Source organism: Micromys minutus (genome assembly GCF_963924665.1).
Source record: "Micromys minutus genome assembly, chromosome: 29".
Classification (NCBI taxonomy): Eukaryota; Metazoa; Chordata; class Mammalia; order Rodentia; family Muridae; genus Micromys; species Micromys minutus.
Genome location: NC_137964.1, coordinates 2259467 through 2281273, shown reverse-complemented (window position 1 = coordinate 2281273; position 21807 = coordinate 2259467). Strand labels below are relative to the sequence as shown.

The following is a 21807-nucleotide window of genomic DNA, read 5'->3' as shown; positions in this document are numbered from 1 at the left end:
GATACCTGAGCGCTGTGACAGATGACTTGGAGCGCGTGTGTGCAGCGCGAAGGGAAAATGCAAAGGCCTGGAGCAGGACGCATGTTGGAGTGACAGCAGGAAACTGCGAAGGTAGCTTAGAGACTAGTCATTTGTGACCTTCTGGGCGTCTCTGAACCCTGAGAGTACTTTACGCCACACCCAATATGGCTACAGCACCGTGTCCATCCGGGCGCAAGCGGAAGTACGTATGGGCGTGCGCCGCAGCCACGCCCCTTACCAGGGTCTCTGTGGAGCTGTGGCCGCGCCGGCTTTGAGCATCCCTGCGCTGGCAGGCTTGGGGACTGCGAGGCTGCATCTCCGGCGGCCAGCTCCGGAGAGGTACGACCTGCACCTCCGCTCCGGCGGCTTGGGGTCCCCTCGGTCTTCCCTCCCGACCCCGGCCTTATTCCGAGGCCCATCCTTGCCCTCTCCTACCCTTCTCCCAGGTCCTCTCCTCTCCTGACCCCATCTGTTCCCAGGCTCACAATCCCGATGGTCAGAATGGACCCGTTCACATGGCCTGCTGAATTTCCAGGCCTTTCCCCCATCTCCTTGTCTGTTGGCTCTGCTCTCGCAGCTATGGGACGCTGTCCTTCTGCTCGCGTTTTCTTGTTTGTTTTACACTGTAGCCCAGACTGGCCTGGAGCTCAGTGTGCAGCCCAAGCTGGTTTTGAATGCCTTTGTAATGCTGGCTTTACAGGTGTGCATCATCACGCGGGTTTTTCTGCGCAGCTAAGGGTAGAACCAGTGCTAGGCTGTTGTCCAGTTTACAGGCTCTAGCTGTCTTCCTGCCTCAGCCTCCTAAGTAGCAGGGACTATAGACGCACGTCGCTGTGCCTGGCTCGTGTGTGTGTGTGTGTGTGTGTGTGTGTGTGTGTGTGTGTCTGTGAACATGGGACTAAATGCACATGGAGGCCCCAAGTCAATGTTGGGTGTCCACAAGCACTCTCTACCTTAGAAAGCAGTTTTTAGTTAATCATTTTTGAGACAGAATCTCATTATGTAGACTCACAGAGATCCTCCTGCCTCTGTCCCCCAAGTGCTGGGATCAAAGGTGTGCACCACCACACCCAGCAAGTGGTTTTGTTTTGTTTATGTGAACGAGTATTTGAGTGTTTGCTTGCAAACACTCAAATGTATGCAAGCATGTATGTGTACCATGGGTGAAGTGCCCACAGAGGCCAGAAGAGAGAGTTGAACCCCTGGGACTTTAACTATAGTTAATAGTGGTTGGGAACCATCTTGTGGATGCTGAGAACTGAACCTGGCTCCTCTGTAAGAGCAGCCAATGCTCTTAACAGCTGAACCATCCTCTCTCCAGCACTTCTACCTTACGTTTTGAAACAGGGTCTCTTTGAACCTCCCTGATTCGGTTAGGCCGGCTGTCCAGGCACCGTCAGGGATTCTTTGGTGTCCGCCTATACACTGCTGAGACTACAGCCTGCAAGCTGCCACTCTGGGCTTTTAACAAGGGTACTGGGAATCCAAACTCAGGTGTTAGTGCTTGTGTGGCAGTCTCCACACTAGTAAAGCATCTCCCCAAGACCAAGAGAGACAGTTCAAGGTCATGGTAACAAAACCTGCCACCAAAACCCAGGCTGAGAACTGCCTGGCGTTTGGAAGGAACACTCAGGAGGGAGGTTGTTGGAAACCCTAAGGGCAGTTCTCTTTTTTCTGTTTGGATTTTTTGGGAGGACTGCTGACCAAGCCTGCCTTTACGTTGTAATTCTGCCTCACCCTCCTAGGTGTAGGATCACGGGGTAGTTCTCCATGTGACAACACAGGGTCTAATGAAGAAGAGAAGGGCTGGGGTTGGGCTCAGATGGATCCACATGGAAGACTAGAATCAGAGTGTCCCAGGGGCAGTGCCTGAGTCAGCATGGTGACTCTGTTTCAGTGCATGTGCATGTGTGTGGGTGCATATGCTGATGGGATTACTGGAGCGCACCACTATGCTTGGTTTTTCAAATTCTCTAGCCTGCTTTGGAGTGTCATAGTTCTAAGCCAATTACATTCCAGTTAAGCTGCCATAAGTAAATCCCTGCAGGAGCCTGCTGTCTGCCTGGAGAGCGGGTATGGCACAGAATGGCTGTGACTTGGAGTCAAGTCGGCCTGGCTCTGTGCTTTTTCTCTCAGGCAGTTAATAATAATAATAAATCCTTGATCTGGGGAGATGCTCTGCATCTCTAGCAGCCACACAACGAGCAAAGCAGGCTGGTGCATGTCTGTGTCTGATCCCATGCTGGTGGGACAGAGACAGGGGGTCCTGGGATTTGTCCGTCTAGATGAGCTCCAAAAAATAGAGACTTAGGAAGACACTCCTTGTTCACCTGGGCTTACACACATGCGCGAGTGCACACACACACACACACACACACACACACACACACATACACACACACACAGAGGGTGCAAACAAGAAAACCTTTCTATAAGGAAGGAGTAATAGTACTGTAATCCTAGCTGGCTTTTCTTTCTTCTCTCTGAACAAGGACTTGTTGGGTAGCCTTGGCTTGCCTGGAACTCAGCATGTAGACCAGGCTGGTGTGTTTTGATTGGGATGCAGTGTGCAGGAAGAGGGACCTGAGGCTGTGCTGTGCTGAGTGGAGGAATGGTCCCTAGTTCTTGCTATTTGTAAGGAGCTGGGAAGTAGCTCCAGATTAGAGCCCTCACCTGAGATTCAGGAGGCCCCACTTTTGTCCCCAGTACTGCAGATACAAAAACAGCCAGCCAACCCTTGGGAAGGGAGGCAGGAGGATCAGTCATCGAGCTGATTGGTAGCTACACAAGACCCTGTCTATCAGAAACAAAACAAAAGCAAACCTACAGTTATTGAGGCTCTTGACACCAAGCCTAAAAACTTGAATTATTATTATTATTATTATTGTTATTATTATTATTATTATTATTATTATTATTATTATTATTATTATTAGATATCAGGATTTTACTGTGTGGCTCTGGCTGTGTTAGAATTCACTGTGTAGACCAGGCTGGCCTTGAACTCACAGAGGTCTGCTTGCCTCTGCCTTCTGAGTGCTGGTGTGTGCCACTTTAATGGGTGTGTGCCACTACCTGCTGACAACTTTTTTTTTCTCTTTTTTTAGTGTGCATTTGTACATACATTTTGAGGTACATACATGAGAGCGCTGTAGTGTAATTGCCTACAGAAACCAGAAGAGACCATTTGACTCCCTAGAACTGAAGTTACAGCCAGTCAGGAGCCACACAGCATGGGTGATGGAAACTGAACTCTGGTTCTCTGCAAGAGCAGTGTGCACTTGTAACCTCTGAGCCATCTCTCCAGCCCTGACAACCTTAGCTCTGTCCCAAGCCCTACATAGTGATTAGAAAACCGACTTTCACAACTTCACAAGACGTCCTCTGACTTCCACAGGCACATGTGTACCCACTCACCCTCTCTTTCTCTCTCTCATCAGAAACATACACAGATGTAAAAATAACAGAAAAGGGAGACAGTTCAGTTTAGTTTGAACCTATGGAATTGCTCAGTGTCTTGTGTAAATTCTTGCTGTTATCTAGGTAAGTGCCTGGGAGGCAGAGTGACAGAGGTTCAGGGGTCTATGTACACTGTATGCTGTGTGTACTTTATGCTGTGTGTGGTGTGTGCTGTGTGTGGTGTGTGCACTGTATGCTGTGTGTGCTGTGTGTGGTGTGTGCACTGTATGCTGTGTGTGCTGTGTGTGGTGTGTACACTGTATGCTGTGTGTACTTTATGCTGTGTGTGGTGTATGCTGTGTGTGCTGTGTGCACTGTATGCTGTGTGTGCTGTGTGTGCTGTGTGCACTGTATGCTGTGTGTACTGTGTGCACTGTATGCTGTGTGTGGTATGTACACTGTATGCTGTGTGTGCTGTGTGCACTGTATGCTGTGTGTGCTGTGTGCACTGTATGCTGTGTGTGCTGTGTGTGGTATGTACACTGCATGCTGTGTGTGGTGTGTTCACTGTATGCTGTGTACACTGTATGCTGTGTGTGCTGTGTGCACTATATGCTGTGTGTGCTGTGTGTGCTGTGTGCACTGTATGCTGTGTGTGCTGTGTATGCACTGTGTGTTGTGTAAGCTATGTGCTGTGTGTGCTGTATGTACTGTGTGCTGTGTGCTGTATGCACTGTGTGCTGGGCCTGGTAGAACATTCTTTTTTTTTTTTTTTAAAGATTTATTTATTTATATAAGTACACTGTGGCTGTCTTCAGACACACCAGAAGGTATCAGATCTCATTACAGATGGTTGTGAGCCACCATGTGGTTGCTGGGATTTGAACTCAGGACCTTTGGAAGAGCAGCTGGTGCTTTTAACCTCTGAGCCATCTCTCCAGCCCCTGGTAGAACATTCTTGTGATCCCAGAACTTAGGAAGTGGAGACAGAAGGATCAGGAGTCCAGGGTCATCTTTGGCTTGTGGTCAGTTTCAGTTTTGGCTACATGAGACACTGTCAAGAAGGAAAGAAGGCAGGCAGGAAGGAAAAGGGAGTAGAGTGATTGTGGAAGTCAGGCATGGTGGCTCACGTGTATTTCCCCAGAACCATGTTCAAGCTTGGGCTGGACTATATAGCAAGTTCAAGGCCAACCTAGGCTACAAGCAGTCTCTGTCTTAATACTCAGGAAACGCCAGAACCCTCAGGCCTTGGTTGAAAATGGCTGTCAGTTGTTCTTTCTCACCTTGCTTCCTGGTTTGCAGCTCTAAGGGATTCTGGGGAACTCTGTGTTCTCTGCTGTGGGGTTGCAGTCCTGTCCCCGAATCCCCAGTGCTGGGATTCCAGACACAGGCTATCTTACACAGCTTTTTATGTGGGTGTTGGGGATCCAGACTTGGGTCTTTCTGCTTGTTTAGTTAGCATCTAAAGGCTGATGCACCCCTCCGTCTGTCGTCTCTTACTTCCAGGACATGTCCAATGATGATGAGGCAGCGGCTGAGGCAGTGGCAGAGGCAGCGGGTGACACCCACCTGCTTGGCTTCTCTGATGAGATCCTCCTACATATCCTGAGCCATGTCCCCAGCACAGACCTGGTTCTCAATGTGCGGCGCACCTGCAGGAAGCTCGCAGCCCTGTGCCTGGACAAGAGCCTGGTGCACACGGTGCTGCTGCAGAAGGATTACCAGGTGAGGCCGGGTGGGCAGGAGGGCAGGATCAACCAGGTACCTGCGTGTGGGGACCAGTGGCAGACATTGATGTTTACACAGAAGACTGTGTGGTTGGGAATGGTCTTAGAGATACTCCTGAGTGTCAGAGCCAGGGTGGAAAAGGGTAGGTGTTGTGCCCTGTGGCAGTGGGGGTAATGCATGTGATGGAGTTCTGGGAGGGAGAGCCTGGGCCCCAGATGCAGGGATCAGTGGGAGGCCTTCAGTGTAGGCACTGCAGGGTGGAGCTGCTGCACCACAGGAAGGTCTCTGTGGAGTGGCACAGCAGGTGACAGACACAGTGACATTGCTGGAGAAGGGTTGAAGTCTCTGATCAACTGAGATACTAGCCAGACACATGTAGTCTCAGCACTCAGGAGGCTGAAGCAAGATACTCCTGGCTCAGGCCAGGTTAGTCACAGACAGAGAGGTGTGCCTGATGGTGGCATGTGCCTAAAGTTCCAGCACTCAGGAGCTGAGGTAGAAGGGTCTATAAGTTCAAGGCCAGATGATCTACAGGGTTCCAGGTCAGCCAAGGCTACACAGTGACACCCTGTCTTTAAAAAAATACAACAGCATGCCTTGACGTGGTGGTACATGCCTTTAGTCCCAGCACTCGGGTGACAGAGGCAGGCAGATCTCTGATCTACAGAACAAGTTCCATGACAGCAGGGCTACACAGAGAAACTGTCTCAAAACCAAACAAAGAAAAACCTAAGCTTTTAAAAAGCTAGTTATTTTTAGATGTATGTGTGCCCCTGCATGAATTCTTGTAGCCAGAGGCATCAAGTGCCCCTGGAGCTGGAGTTCCAGGCAGTTATGAACCATGTGATGTGTGCTGGGAACTGACTTAGGTCCTTCAGAAGAGCAGCCCATACACTGAGTCATCCCTCCATCCCTAACTATAGCTTTTAACAAGCAGCTGCGTCTCTTGTTCTTTTATTTTTCTTGAGATTGGCTTTCCCTGTGGCTTGGCTTTTTGCTTGGCTATTCTGCAACTCCCTCTGTAGACCAGGCTGGCCTCAAACTCAGAGATCCGCCTGCCTCTGCCTCCCCAGTGCTGGGATGAAAGGCGTGTGCCAACACTACCCAGTTTGTTTTTCTTTTTGAAATAAGTGGAGTACTCCAGGCTGTGCAGCTCTGTAGCCCGAATGGATGCTACATCTGTAATGCTCCTGTCTCAGCCTCCGGAGTGTTGTAATGACTGGCATGTGTCACCAGGGCCTGGCTAGCGAACATCTTCATGGGGGGGGGGGTCTCTTGACTGCTGGCAGTGATAGGTGTCTGGAAGAGGAAGGGTGGGCCACTCTCCTGAGAAGGAGTGACAAGTAGCCAGGGACACTTGTCTCTCCTGCCCTGTCCCCATTCTGCAGGCCAATGAGGAGAAGGTAAAGCAGCTGGTGAAGGAGATTGGCCGGGAGATCCAGCAGCTGAACATGGCCGGCTGCTACTGGTTGTCCGGCTCCACCATCGAGCACGTGGCCCGCTGTCGCAGCCTGGTGAAGGTGAACCTGTCAGGTTGTCACCTCACCTCACTGCGGCTGTCCAGGGTGCTCTCAGCCCTGCAGCACCTGCGCTCCCTGGCCATTGATGTGAACCCCGGCTTCGACGCCAGCCAGCTGAGCAGTGAGTGCAAGGCCACGCTGAGCCGCGTGCAGGAGCTCAAGCAGACACTCTTCACGCCATCCTACGGTGTGGTGCCCTGCTGCGCCAGCCTGCAGAAGCTGCTGCTCTACTTTGAGATCTTAGACCGCACCCGTGAGGGTGCTGTCCTCTCGGGCCAGCTCATGGTGGGCCAGAGCAACGTGCCGCACTACCAGAACCTGCGTGTCTTCTATGCACGCCTGGCCCCTGGCTACATCAACCAGGAGGTGGTGAGACTCTACCTCGCTGTGCTCAGCGACCGCACGCCTGAGAACCTGCACGCCTTCCTCATCTCCGTCCCTGGCAGCTTTGCAGAGAGCGGGGCCACCAAAAACCTTTTGGACTCCATGGCCCGCAATGTGGCCCTGGATGCCCTACAGCTGCCCAAGTCCTGGCTGAATGGCTCCACCCTCCTCCAGCATATGAAATTCAACAATCCCTTCTACTTCAGCTTCAGCCGGTGCACGCTGTCAGGCAGTCACCTGATCCAGCGGCTCATCAATGGGGGGAAGGACCTGCGCAGCCTGGCCAGCCTCAACCTCAGCGGCTGCGTGCATTGCCTGTCTGCGGACTCGCTGCTGCGTAAGGCGGAGGACGACATTGACAGCAGCATCCTGGAGGCGCTGGTGGAGTCCTGCTGCAACCTGCACCACCTCAATCTCTCAGCTGCTCATCACCACAGCTCCGACGGCCTGGGCCGCCACCTCTGCCAGCTCCTGGCTCGGCTCTGCCACCTGCGTTCTCTGTCCCTGCCTGTCTGCTCTGTGGCTGACTCGGCACCCAGGCCTGACCGTGCGCCCGCCCCACCGGCCATGCATGCAGTACCGCGTGGCTTTGGCAAGAAGGTGCGCATTGGGGTGCAGACCTGTCCTAACCCCTTTGTGGGCCAGTCAGCCCCACAGCCTGCCTCTGTGTTCTGGTCTCTGCTGAAGAAGCTCCCGTTTCTGGAGCACCTGGAACTGATCGGGTCCAACTTCTCCTCAGCCATGCCCCGCAATGAGCCTGCCATCCGCAATTCCCTTCCACCCTGCAGTCGCGCACAGAGCGTGGGGGACTCAGAGGTCGCTGCCATTGGCCAGCTGACCTTCCTGCGGCACCTGACACTAGCCCAACTGCCAGGCTTGCTGACGGGCTCTGGATTGGTGAGCATTGGCCTGCAGTGCCAGCAGTTGCAGTCCCTGTCGCTGGCCAACCTGGGCATGATGGGGAAGGTGGTGTACATGCCTGCTCTTGCCGACATGCTGAAGCACTGCAAGCGGCTGAAGGACTTGAGGTGAGGGGCTGAGGTGAGGGGTGGGGTCCGTTGGGACAGCAGCCAGTGCTCTAACCATTGGACTGTCTCTCCAGGTCTGTGCCCCATTCTCCTCACCTGTGTTTTGAGACAAGGTCTCACTATGTCGCCCTGGCTGGCCTGGAACTTACTATATAGAGCAGGCTGGCTTTGGAGCCACAGATTTCCCATGATTCTGCCTCCTGAGTGCCGGGATTAAAGGAGAGCTCCACTCTACCTAGCCCTAGATTTTATCATTATTACCATGTGGGGGTGCATGTGCCAGTTTACATGTGGAGGCCAGAAGGCAAGTGCGTGGGGCTCAGCCCTCCCTCCTTTACATGGGTTCTGAGGGTTGACTGTAGCCATTAGATGTCCCCAGCACATGCTCTTACCTAACCCTGAGCCACCTCGCTCTTCCACACCTCATTTCCTCAGACAGGATGCCTCACTAAACCTGAAGCTGGTCACTTTGGCTGGCTAGTAGCTTCCTGGGGGATAGAGACATGTGTGGCCTGCCTGGGTCTTATGTGGTTGCTGGGGATTTGAACTCAGTTTTTAATATTTGCTAGAAAGCACTCTTACCCACTGAGCCATCTCTCAAGGCCCCTCCCAGTGATTCTTGGAGGGTGTGTGGAAGTTGGCTAGGGGCTTCAAGACTAAGGTGTACTGGATGTCTGATAGCGTGCGATCCGAGCTCCACAGCAGCTTGGGTTGTATTAGCAAGACCCTTCCTCAGCAAAGACAGAAGCATGGAGCAGGTGACAGTGACCCAACCTCCTTGATTCAGAGCAGCCAGGGCACTGCAGGAGGCAGGAGGGGAGAAGGAGATGGGGACCAGAGCAGGCTGTGCAAACAGATTATCGTGGAAAGGAACTCAGACCTCGGAGTGGTTGCCTTGAGGCGGGTTCATGACCTATCCTGGAAAGTGGGTGGAAACAGAACACATAGGCCTCAGAGGACCCTGCCATGGCCATTGTCCTTAAGCATCACAGGTTCAAGACCTGCTTGGGACAGTGAGCCTAAGGCCAGCCTGGACAACTTAGGAAGATCCTGTGTTGAAATAAAATCTTTACGAAAGGGTTGAGATGCAGCTTGGTAGCAGAGTACTTAGCATGCTCAGGACTCTGGGTCTAATTCCTAGTACAGAATTCCTGCTGTTTCCAGAGCCAAGCATGGGATGCATGCCCACTGAACACACCAGAAGGTCAGGGATGACCTTCATCACCCAGCCATTAAAGGAGAAGAGTTTAGGACTACTTGGGAAGCAGAGGCAGGTGGGTCTCTGTGAGTTTGAGGCCAGCCTGGTTTAGTGAGTTCTAAGCCAACCAGGGCTACATAATAAGACCCTGTATGAAAAAACTGTTTAACAAAAGAGCAGGGGGAGGACTCGTCTCTCTTTTGTGGTGGTTCTGCAAATAGAACATACGTTTTGTTCTTCTACCACTGAGCCACAGTTCAAGCTTCATACTGGTGATTCTAGGCAGGGGCTCTACCACTGAGCCACACCCCAGCCCCTCACTGGGGGATTCTAGGCAGGGGCTCTACCACTGAGCCACACCCCAGCCTCTCACTGGGGGATTCTAGGCAGGGGCTCTACCACTGAGCCACACCCCAGCCCCTCACTGGGGGACTCTAGGCAGGTATTCTACCACTGAGCCACACCTCAGCCCCCCTTACTGGGGGATTCTAGGCAGGGGCTCTACCACTGAGCCACACCTCCTAGCCCTTGGATTTTTAAATAATTTTTATTTATTTTATTTATATAAGTACACTGTAGCTGTCTTCAGACACACAAGAAGAGGGCATCAGATCTTATTATAGATGGTTGTGAGCCACCATGTAGTTACTGGGATTTGAACTCAGGACCTCTGGAAGAGTAGTCAGTGCTCTTAACCATTGAGCCATCTCTCCAGCCTAGTCCTTGGATTGTTGAGATAGGTTCTCTCTAGCCTAAGGTGGTCTCTAATTGGTGGTCTTCTTACCTCATGTGTAATTACAGGCCTGCACCCCCACAAACAGTGAGGGCCTTGCATATTTTAGGGAAGCAAAGCGCCCGCTCCACCACTGAGCTCTGTCTCCAGCTCTCTTTAAGCAAGTTGCTTGGGCTTATTTTGAACTCACTGTCATCCAGGAAGGCATTGAACTCCTGATCCTCCTACCTCAGCCTCCAGAGCGTCTGGGATTACAGGTGTGGCCCATCATGCCTAAATTGTAAGCATTCCTTCTTTTCTTCTGGGACAGTGTCTTGTGTGTCCTAAGCTGGCCTCATAACTTTCCCTGTAGCTAAGGATGACGAACTTGTGATTACTTTGTCTCTGCATCTCCATTCTGGGAGTATAGTGTGCTTTACCATACTAGGTTATAAAGGACATATATATGTCCCTGCTTCTGGGCAGGCAAGAGGCCGTAGGAGTTAAGAATTCTGCCAGTCCATTGGTGTTAGTGGGTGGGTGGAGGCTCCGGTGAGGGCTCAAAGTCATCCCTTAGCCTAAAGGGTCTTGTATGCTGCGGTCACTCTCTAGTGCGGTTACTGTTTCTTTGGTGCCTGACTTATTTAGGGTTTCTATTACCTTGGTTACCACCAGCCCAAGAAGGGGACCACCAGTCACTAAAAACAGCCCCACAGGCATGTCTGCTTACAGCTGGATCTTACAGAAGCATCTGCTCAATTGAGGTTCCTCCTCGCAGATAACTCTAGCTCGTGTCAGGTTGATATAAAATGATCCAGCACAGGGCTGTGCTGAGGGCCTGGCCCGAAGCTGACCTTTCCCCCACAGTATCCATGGATGCTGATGTTGAATCAGAAGCAGGAAGCATCATATCTGTCAGTCCAAGTCAGGACCCACAAGGGAAGACTGAGGGAGGACAGGGCGTATCCTGTGCATCTTGCTCTCCTCCTGGCTTCAGTCTGAAGCTGGTCCTGGGCTGCTCACTTCCTTAGCTGCCTGGCTAGCCTGCGGGCTCTGCGTTCTCATGCTGAGGCTGCCTAGGTCCAAAGCCTCTGTGTTTTCTGCCCCATCTGGTCACCTACTCTGCTGCTCCAGCTTGATGTTCAGCTGAGCAGATCCACAGCCCAGGCTGTCCCGGTAGACAGGGCTGGTATCCATGACTGGGTGTCTGTATGCATGGGTCTGTGCCTTCCCACTGTGCTTACCTTAGGCACCTGCCTGCGGGCTTTCCTGTTCTCCCAGTTTAGAGGTCCCAGTCAGTTGATTGTGGTGGCTCCCAAGTCTGATAGACACCACAAAGGAAGCAGAGGGAAAGGGATAGACAGAGACACTGACTACAGGGATACCTCAAGAGGCTAAGGCTGGGGGTTTGCCTTCAGTTCAAGGTCAGCCTGGGCTAGAGTAAGACCTTGTCTTTAAAAGCAACAACAGCCCCCACCCCAACAAACAAAACAACAAACCAACCAGATATAGAAACTGCATACCTGCCTGACAGCCCAGCACTCTGGGGGCAGAGGCAGTTCAGGGTTATTCTTGGCTTCATAGTTGACTTTGAAGTCAGCCTGGGCTACACAGACCCTGTGTTAGCAACAACAAAAACAAGACAGATGTAAGTAGCACTGGGCTCCTGTCTGCATGGTGCCACCACCCATGGCAGCCGCCCCTCCTCCCTCACATCTGCCTTCCGCATTTCCCAGGCCTACAGATGGATGCCTTCCTCCCTGGCTGCATCCGGGTCATCGGGCCTCCCTTCATTTCCTCTGCTTCCTTTGTGGTGTCTCTCACACACCTCTGTCTTCCTGTGCCTGGCCTGTCACACCCCTGGCCTTTCCTGAAGCCACAGTTGGTGCATGCTTGTTCATTGTTAGAGATGCTGACTGAGTGAGAAGCCCAGTCTTGGGTTTCCATCTCTAGTACCGTATATCGTGGTGTACTAGCATACCTGCAAAACCAGCGCCGGAGGATGACGCCTCTGCAGGGCCGCTGCTGTTGCCTACTTCCTCTGGTTTTATAAATTCAGGAACCCAGGGGAGCCAAGATCTTTCTAAATCATGCTGTCCTGCTGCCCCGTCACCCCCCCCCCCCCGCCACGTTTGTTTTCCGTCTATCAAGCCTTGTCTTTTCGACTTAGGAGTGGTGGTGAACACCTATAATCCCAGCTCTCAGGGGGCTGAACTATGAAGTGTTCTAGGCCAGCCTGGGCTATATATTGACTTGTTCCTGAGAACCATCCTTTCCAGAGGCAGGACCGTGTGTGCATCATGGGAGTCCTGCAGGACTGGAGATGAATTTGTCTTGTAGGTCTTCCCAAGAGCTTGATCATCGTTCATGTGACATCTCTGCCTGTGCCCGTAGCCACAGAACTGTGCTGTGTAAGGTACTGCCTGTTCTGAAACAAACACAGGCTTCCAGAACACAGCCAAATGGCCCCATTCCTCTGGACTGCTGCCTTCTGAGGCAGGCGAGCCCAGAGATGCTGCAGCAGGTGGCAAGAGAGCTGTAGGCTCAGGAGGCTTTGTGTGTGCTGGGCCTGCTCCCTGAGGCTGTGGGGACTGCAGGGTGGGGCAGGGTCCTGGTAGCTGCCACCTCCACCTCAGCCTACCGTGAACCTGAGCTGGTACCAGCCTGGCTCCCCGTGGGGTGGAGGTGCCACAAGGACAGGTCGTTTGGGTGGAGGTTTGGAGTGGGCCCCTATGGCGAGAGGATCATGTGTCCGGCAGAAAAGGGTCGCCACCTTTCCCACGACTGGAGGTGGCATATTGCCCTGAGTGGTGGAAGCAAGAGCCACTGGAGCCAGGCCTGGCACTCTTGGGCACCTTTGAGCTGTGCTTCTGCATCCTGTCTGGCTCAGTCATCCCAGAGAGCAGCATGGCCTTGCGGACTGGTAGTTTGAGCCAGTGAGAAGGAGTGGAGTTAGAATGAGGTCCGGTCTTGGTGGAGCCCATCTCCTTGTTCTCTGCCTACTCTCAGATGTCTCAGACGGCACCCACATTAGGTCAGTTGTCCAGCTGGTGCTAACCAGCCTTGTTCACGGGGGAGAGGGTAGGTGAGAGTCTGACCTCTGTGACAGAAGACACCTTTCAGGGCAAGGTTCTCTAAGTGGCCATCTACTTAGAAAAAGGGTTGAAAGTATCTATGGGACACACGTAATTTGGCCTAGGGTGATACCTGGGCTTTAGTGCAAGTCCATACTGCCACCTAGTGGTAGAACTGGCAACTGCGGCCTGGTGCTGGGCTTCTATCCCCTGCTGTTGGAAGCATTGGGGATGGTGCAGACGGATGGGGACCCATACACATAAACACACACACTCTGCTGTTCGTGACGCTGCTTTCCTCCTGCCTGCCACCTTCACACCCTATAGGGAAGCCCTTGGGAAGCTGAGACAGAAGGAAACTAAATTCAAGGCTGGCCAGGGTAGCCGAGTGAGACCCTATCTAAGATTTAAAAACTAAAGGACTGGACACACAGTTCCGTGGTGGAGTGCTTGCCTGGCATGTGCAAGGCCTAAGTTCAGTTCCCAGCGTTGAAAATAAAATCTGGGTGGCCGCGGTATGCACCCTTGAACCCAGCACTCAGGAGGCAGAGGCAGGTGGATCTCTGAGTTTGAGGCCAGGGGAGGTTAAGAGCATGTACCACTCTTCCTGAGGACCCAGAAATCCAGTTCCAGGGGACCTGACAGCATCTTCTGCCCTCCTTGGGTACATACACGCAGGAATTCACACACATTTGTATAAAATATAAATGAATAAGTCTTTTTAAAAAAAAAATTAAAACGGGTGGGGACAGGTTCAAAATTCCAGTGTGAATGTGTGTTACTTGGGGCTCTACAGATGTAGGCAACTGGTGTGCTTGAAGGGAAAAAGCCACCTGGCCACTTCTGTAGCCTCAAGAGTCTGTTCCTTGTGTCTAAGAATGATAGTCTCCCTTACATGGAGCCTGTATGGTGAGGCCTGTCCTCCGGGCCGATGACAGGGGGCCGATGCTGGCCTCACAGCAGCCCTCTGGACTTCCACTTTCTTCTGCCTTCCTTGGCTGACCTGTCTCTGCCATCAGACTGGCTCCTCGGGGTAGGCACGTGCACATGTGAGTCCCCATCAGGCCAGCAGGTGTGGCGGCATGAGACTGGGGGGTGGGGGGATGACACATTCTAAAGACAGTGCGTGCTGGCAGGTCTGTAGGTAGTGGCTAGCCTCCCTCATCCCCGGAGTTAAGTTCTTCTTGAGACCCGAGTCCCCAGATCTCACGGCCATCTCTCTGCAGGCTGGAGCAGCCCTATTTCAATGCCAACGCGCAGTTCTTCCAGGCGCTGGGCCAGTGCTCGTCTCTGCAGCGCCTGTGCCTGGTGTCCCGCAGCGGCACCCTGCAGCCGGATGCCGTGTTGGCTTTTATGGCCCGTTGCCTGCAAGTTGTCATGTGTCACATGTTCACCGGAGAATCCCTCACAACCTGCAAGAGCCTGCAGCAGTCGCTCCTCCGGAGGTGAGTGGCCTGTGGCCGGGAGGTCCCGGTACCGCCGTCCCCAGGACCTAGTGTCCTCAGCCCATTATTGACTTTGGGGAGATGGAGCACTAGATTCCAGCAGCATGATCAGAGGGCCTGGTCTCCTGCAGGTGACTCATTCCCATAGATAGTCTCTGGTCTCAGCCACATGGAAGGCTGAGACAAAAAGAGCCCAGGAGTTTAGGGCTAGCCTCAGCTACAGAGTTTATCCTGGAGTCTGGCAGCTGAAGATTTTTTGTACACTGTGTCTGATGAGGGCCCAAGAAGGACTTCCTGATCCTCCCCTCATTATTATAAAGCTGGACTCCCAGCCACTCAGAAGGCCGAGGCAGAATTGGGAATTTGGTCTACATGATGAATTCAAGGCCAGCTTGGTCTATACAGCAAGACCATTTGAACAAGCAAGTTTAGCTTAGTTGGTAGAGTGCTTGTCCAGCAGACACCAAGCCCTGGGGTCAGTTCTTACGGCATGGGGCTAGAGAGATGACTCAGAAGTCATCTTACTGTAGCTTAGACATGTCAGCACCCCAGAGGCAGAGGCCAGCCTGGTCTACAGATTAAGTTCTGAGACAGCCAGACTGTCTCATGGCCTCTCCTGGACACTTTGGGCAACTATATAGATGTGGTGCACATAAGCTAATGTGGGCACACATAACTCGCGCACGCATACATACACATACATACATAAACCTCAGTCTCTGTAGTACCACAGATGTGCTGGCACGTGCTTAGAATCCCAGCACTTGATGATGGAGGCAGAATTCAAGGTCCTCCCCTACTATATGATAAGTTTGAGGTTAGCCTGGGCTACATGAGACCCTGTCTTAATATGTAAGTCAAGAGAGTTGCTGGTCTGAGGAAGCCCTTCAGGGCAAGTGAGAGTCCTGGCCCAGGTTAACACAAAACCTTTCGCTCTGCTTTTGCTGGCAGCCTCGGGGCTGGGCAGAGCTCTAGAGACTGGCGGAGAGGCTGTTCTGCAGAGGCCTCTGCTGTTGCCTTGCCATCTGCAGGGCGGTGGCTCTGCTGCAGACCCCTCCCCCACCGGGACAGTAGCCTTTCCAGGTCTTCAGTCAGCCCAGCTGTGCAGGGCGCTGAGCTGCAGGCATCCAGCAGGTGGCAGTGTCGCTCTTGGCAGCCAGCCGCCCAGTTCCGGGTTGTCTGTAAGAAGTGTCCTTTTTCCTGAAGCTTCTTTTGTTTAAAGAACTTTTTTTTTAGACAGGGATTTTTGTTGCTCGGGCTGGCCTTGAGCCCATTGCGATGCTGGGGATGACTTCAGCTCTGCGTCCTCAGGTCTCTGTCTCCTGGGCTCAGGGATTAGAGGCAAATGACAGCACTTGTGGGGTAGCCCAGGCTGGCTGGCTGTAAGTTTGTAGCAATCCTCCTGTTTTAGCCACACAGAGCAGCACCAGATTCTCTGCTTTTTTTGCCTGGAGGCCTCAGGGAAGTGCTGAACTCCACTCTTGAACTCCAGCCACTCACCCAGCAGTGTGGAGGTTTCAGCCAACAAGGCTGGGGTCCCTTCCTCTCTGCGATGCCGGCTCCTGGCTGGATCACACTTCCTGTCTGTCCCTGTGCCAGCCTCTGCTACTGCCTCAGGTCTCTGGGCAGCTGCTTCTTTCTCACCCTTCCATATCTTGATTTTGTGGTTTTGATGCCAAGATGCTCAGGCCCTTCATAGTTTGGGTTTTGGATTTGGCTTCTTCTACCTCACAGGAAGTACTGGATTCAGGTTTCCTGTGTCTAATGCCATGTACAGTGTAGTGGACTACATTCGTCCTTCATGTTTTATGTTCCATGTCTCTCTCTCTCTCTCTCTTATTTTTAAATAATGTCTCAAGTAGCCCAGGATAGCCACTAACACAGTGAAGACTAACTTTAACCTTTGATACCCCCTTCTCTACGTCTCCTTTTGTCATTTCAGGCAAGTGCTGCCACGTTAGATTTATGCTGTGCTGGGGCCTGGAAGTGTCAGGCAAATACTCTGCTGGCTGAACCATGTCTCAGCCTTGGGATTTTCTGTTTTTTGGTGCCAGCCATTCTGGGCATTGGCATCTCAACCCTCCCCAGTACTAGGATGACATGGATGTGCCACCATTCCAGCTCCTTGTCTCTCCTTTTTCACCATGCAGCCCCTGTGGGTGTGAGATTGGGTTCTTCTGCAAGTCCCTCCCCCTATTTGGGCCTCTTTGGCCTTTTGAGGTCAGAATTGAGCATCTGAGGACCAGACTCAGTGACAGAGGTTTTTGGAGGACCCTGGGGTTTTGTGACCTCCCAGGATGGTGAGCAGAGACATATCCCTGCCCAACGATCAGAGTTCCACTTTACCCCATGTTCACACACCTCAGCATTGCTCCTGTCCAGTTTCCTGTCTTCCACAGAAGCTTGTGCTAGTCCACCTCACGCCTGGTTGCCTTGCCTACTGTGTCTTCCCACAGCACTGGTGAGCAGGGTCTGGGCCCCAGCATGTGGCTCTGATAAGCCCACCCTGGACTTCTCTTCCCTGCCTCTGCTTCAAACTCAGCAGGTCCACTGCTTCCTTAGGCTCTCCCACTTGGCCCTGCAGTCCCTGGGAATGGGGAGGATCCTGTGTCATCTGGTCTCATGGTTTCTAGTGAAAGCTGGTCACCATGGCACTGTGGAGCTTGAGCCCGTACCATGTCTCACCAACCTTGAGACCCTGAATCTCCTCCCAACGTTGTCTCTGGGGAGAGCAGCCTCATCTTCTAGGCACAGCTGGAACCTTCCTGTGACAGACCCCCTCCCTGCCTGCCCTGGATGACATGGGACCACTGCCAATCACCCCACCCGGTGCCATCTTCCCTGAGGGTTCACATTGGCTTCCCAGCTTTCCTCTTCATGTCTGCCTGTTGCCACATGGCTTAGGCATGACCGTGTAAATCACACGTAGGACTTTTCCAGGTCCTGTCTCCTCCCTGCAGCAGGGCCTGAGCCCAGAAGCATGTGTGATGGCCCTGGCGCCACCCCAGACAGTAGCAAAGTGAAGGTGAGGGCCGCTGCCCGCCTGGAGCAGTCCAGACCTGACATCTGTGAGTCTTTGGTAATGCCACACAGCCTCCGGCCTGAAGATCCGGGCGCTGTTTTCCAGCTCCTCTCAGAGGTCCTCTCCTTTTCAGCTAATGTGACAGAGGTCTGCTGTCTACTGTGGTGACCATGTCATTCTCTTGAGGCCCAGTTGGCACTGCCTTCCCACGTGGGATCTTAAAGTGTGTTTGTGGCCTGTCACCATATGCTGGGGCATATGGCCCTGGAAGGCCAACTAACTGGCTGCCCCAGCCCCCGTGGTGCTCTATATAGACATGGGGCCCTTTCCCTAAGTTTCCAGCTTGTCAGAACCATTGATAACAGCTCGCCCTCTGCTGCTTCACTCTGGCAAACTCTGGCCCACAACAGCCTCGGGGGCCACACTCAAGGCTGGGTGCCCACATGTGATTCTCCATGTCAGGAAAGCAGAGCTTGTGTCTGGTCTGCAGACGTGCAGAGAAGTGGTCCCAGATGGAGCAGGGGATTGCTTAAGTCTAACTAACGCCAAGAGCTCTAGACTCAGTTTCAAAGAATGGAATTGGGCTGGGATGAGGCCTGGTCAGTAGAGGGCTTGCCTGGCATGCACAGGGCCCTAGGCTCCACCCCAGCATGGCACAAACTGGGCATTGTGGTCAGGTTTGTAATCCTAGCACTTGAGAGGTGGGGGCAAGAGGATCCAAAGTTCGAGGCCAGTCTGGGAAGCCCGAAGTGTTAAAGCCTGTCTCAGAACAGCGAAAAAATAGCAGACATGAAGAGAATGGGCTCTTGTGACGAGTCGCAGCCACTGTTCCTCAGCCCGCGTGGCTTCCGTAGGATGCGTGTGGCATATGGGAGCTGCCCAGCTCAACACTGCTCTGTGGCAGCTCTCGATCTGGCTGTCAGTGCGGAAGGTGTTTCCCGATTTGGGGCTTCCAGGGCTGCTAACAGGAGCTCTGTGGGCAGAGAGGCACTGACTGAACGTCAGGCCTTCTCCACACCTCAACTCATCCCAAGTGACTTCTGCTTCTGTCTCCCTCTAGTCCTGGCTGTCCTGGAGTGTGTAGATCAGGCTGGTCTTGAGCTCACAGAGATCCTCCTGCCTCTGCCTCCTGAGTGCTGAGATCAAAGGTGTGCACTACCATGGCCACCTTGTTTTTGTTTTGAGACAGGGCTTTGTGTAGTTCAAGTAAATGTTAAACCCTGTTGTGGTAATTATTAAAATGTGACTTTTTACCCCACAATAGTGCCTGAACCATTAGGGCCACATGGCAGCCACACGGTCCAAGAGCTGCCCTCTCCATGAGGTCCCCTAGGCGGGAAGTTACCACACTTGGCACACACACATCATGTTGGGCAACAGAGCCAGATCTGCAGGCTCCAGCTGCCTCTCAGCCATTGCTCTCACACACTGTCCTCCACAGCCCGGTAAAATCATGACTCAACAATCAATGATTTATCAATCAGATTTATATGTTAAATTCTCAGTCCACAATACTCCCACACAATAAGCTTACAAACATTTCACAAAGATGTGAACCACCCATCTACATAAAACAAATTGACCTATAGAAACCCTTGAAAATATTCATATTTACCTATCATCAATTAAGATCACCTGGGTCCAAATCCTCTTTTGCCGGCTCCATGTTGATTCTTCTCCTTCCTTTTCTCCCCCGCCTTACTAAAACTTTATTCCCACCCCACTCTCTACCATTCAATCATTATCACCTTGACCTAACCAATGCCAGCCCTCACCCGCATATAGATATCAAGCTACAAAACCCAGTATGTAGCCGAGAGTGAGCTGCACTTCTGGCCCCTGCTTTCGTCTCCTGAGTGCTGGGACTACAGAAACACACCTGGTTGACAAAGGCTTTGATTTCAGGACACTAGGCTGCCATTTACCTACTGAGCATGCCCAGCCTGGCAGGAACTGTAATCTTCTCTATAGCTCCATATTGTGTGCATGAGTGTTTTGCCTTCATATATATCTGTGTATCATGTGCGTACTTGGTGCAGACAGAGTTCAGAAGAGGGAGTTGGAGCTCCTAGGACTGGAGAGCTGTGTGTGCTGGGAACCGAAGCCGGGGGCTCTGTATGAGCAGCCTGTGCTCTTCCCTGAGACACTGGAGTCCAGCTTCAGCCCCGGCTCACACCGCTTTCTGGCTCCGGGAGTCAGATGGCTTAGAGTGGGCATTCCCATGTCTCACTCTGCCTTCCCAGCTGTGTCCTCAGCCCCCCGCATCCCTGTTAATGGCTGATGTCTGCTTCAGTTTCCAGGCTGAGAGGCCCGCGTTGAACGTCATCATCTTCCCCCTGCTCCACGAGGGCCTGACCGATGTTATCCGAGACGTCCCCATGGTACACCTGGACGAGATCACCTTGTTCAAAAGCAGAGTGGCTGAGGAACCACCGAACCTGTGGTGGTGAGAGGGCCCCGCCCCGCCCCGCCCACCTCTCCTGCCAGCGGAGCCTTTTTGTGTCTGAGTTTCCACAAGGGTGCAAGGAGCCAGCAGACAGTGGGGCCTTGTTTCCTCACAGGAAGAAAGTTTCCAGTTCTCCTGAGACACTCACCCCAGCTCCCTGGGTTTATCTCTTTCATTCTTAGGAGTACTTGGGCTCAGTGACAAGAAGTAATCTGGCCAGCCATGGATGAGTGGGCTGTGGATGAGCCAGGCTGGCCTTCAGGGCCTGGCCTTGTGCCCCGGTCCACTCACCTGCTTTAGCCCGGCTCTGCTGCTTTGTCCATGATCATCTACAGTTGAGCTCAGTAATGTGGCTGCGCCCACATGGAATCGGTGGGTTGGCCTGTCACTGTGAGATGTGCTAATGACATTTGTGAACCTGTGGCTCCTTTTCCTATGGAGATACATTTAGGACTTGGTCCAGTCGCAGAGCACTCTCCCAGTGTGTACGAGGCTCTGGGTTCCATCCCTACCACAAAGAAAAAAAAAAGTTTTAACCCAGTGTTGCCTCTGGGATGTTTTCAGCTCAGTGATTCTTGTGCCAGAGGGTCCCTGGGGCAGAGACTGGGGGGTGGCTTCATGCCTAAACTCAGCCTGAGGAGCTGAGCCTGTGTCTCACACGTGGTCACTTTTCAGAGTCCGTGGGCTTCTGCTTTAAAGCTTCAGGTGCTATGGCCGTCTGACTGCTTCCTAGAGGCTGCACAGTCACTGTGCTCGTTAGGACAGTGAAAATGGTAAAAGCCAGAGCGTGCATAGGAGGCTGGAGTGGGGAGCTCCTGTTTAGTCCTTACAAAATTTACCAACAGTGCTGCATTAGTTAGTGTGTGGGCACAGACCCCCAGGTTCTATCCCCAGCACCACACACAACTATGGTAATCCCAGCACTCACGAGGTCAAGGCAAATGTGGGTCACCCTCAGCTACATAATTGAGGTAGAGGCTAACCTGGGCTACGTAAGCCCTTGTCTCAATCTCAACAAGTCCAAAACAAAAAAGGACAGAGCTAAAGGAGGACCCAGTGTCCAGTGTCTGTCTTCATTTGTCTCTCACAATAGCAAGACTGAGCCTGGAGCCCCTAGAGGGGACTTGTGAGAACATGTGCTCCGATTGATCCAGCTGACTCCCACCCGGTCCTCTCCTGGGGAGGAGCAGAGCTGGGCTGTGCCTGGGGAGACCTGGCTCTGGAGGTAGTGTTAGGGGAACAGCCCTCAGGCCCAGGCCCTGAGAACTGCACCTCTGCCCGGCCCCTTGCCGTTCTAGCTTCAGTGTTTACACGGGTCTCCAGTGCTAAGCCCTTCATCCTCAGCCAGTCTCTTACCTGAGGGAATCCTTGATTCTCTCTAGAGCCCATGGTGCTCCTTCCTGCCCTTGTTGCTGAGTGATCTTAACTCCTAGCCAGAGGGTTAGTCTGTCTGCAGGCTGATCCCAGGGGACACCCATCCCACACCCAGAGCCCTTACCCTCCCAGACCTAACACAGTCTGAGGACCCTTCCTGGCATTGCAGGCCATTGGAACAGCTGCCAAGGTTCCAGGGGGTAGATTGAAGCCCCACACGGCTGTAGACGAGACCCAGAGGTGGTGGAACCACTTCTTCTGTTTCTGGAGATGTCTTTAGAGCATTTAACTGGCATCTCAAGGCCACCCACAGGCTCTCCAGGACCAACTGCTACTTGTCCTTAAAACAAGAATGTGACTGGTTCCAGCCAATGATAGAAGCAGATTGCTTGGAGGTATCAGGTCCCTGTGATCTCTTCCTTTAAAGGCAGCCCCGCTCAGCTGGGTATGGTACTG

The 21807-nt window shown here is 52.8% G+C and overlaps 1 protein-coding gene across 1 annotated transcript; it reads left to right on the top strand.

Annotated features, from left to right (window-relative positions):
• Positions 1–280: 280 nt before the first annotated feature.
• FBXL18 (F-box and leucine rich repeat protein 18) lies at positions 281–20726 on the top strand. Its single transcript, XM_080940875.1, has 5 exons — positions 281–360; positions 4927–5145; positions 6537–8080; positions 14291–14509; positions 19825–20726. The coding sequence occupies exons 2-5, from the start codon at positions 4930–4932 to the stop codon at positions 19979–19981; spliced, it is 2136 nt and encodes a 711-aa protein (XP_080797001.1). The 5' UTR covers positions 281–360; positions 4927–4929; the 3' UTR covers positions 19982–20726.
• Positions 20727–21807: the final 1081 nt, after the last annotated feature.

Excerpts from the sequence above, each read along its gene's own strand:
- FBXL18 (XM_080940875.1), top strand. The coding sequence starts at position 4,930 with ATGTCCAATGATGATGAGGCAGCGGCTGAGGCAGTGGCAGAGGCAGCG. Across the intron at positions 8,081-14,290 it reads AAGCGGCTGAAGGACTTGAG|GCTGGAGCAGCCCTATTTCA; the intron begins GTGAGGGGCTGA and ends ATCTCTCTGCAG. Across the intron at positions 14,510-19,824 it reads CAGCAGTCGCTCCTCCGGAG|TTTCCAGGCTGAGAGGCCCG; the intron begins GTGAGTGGCCTG and ends TGTCTGCTTCAG.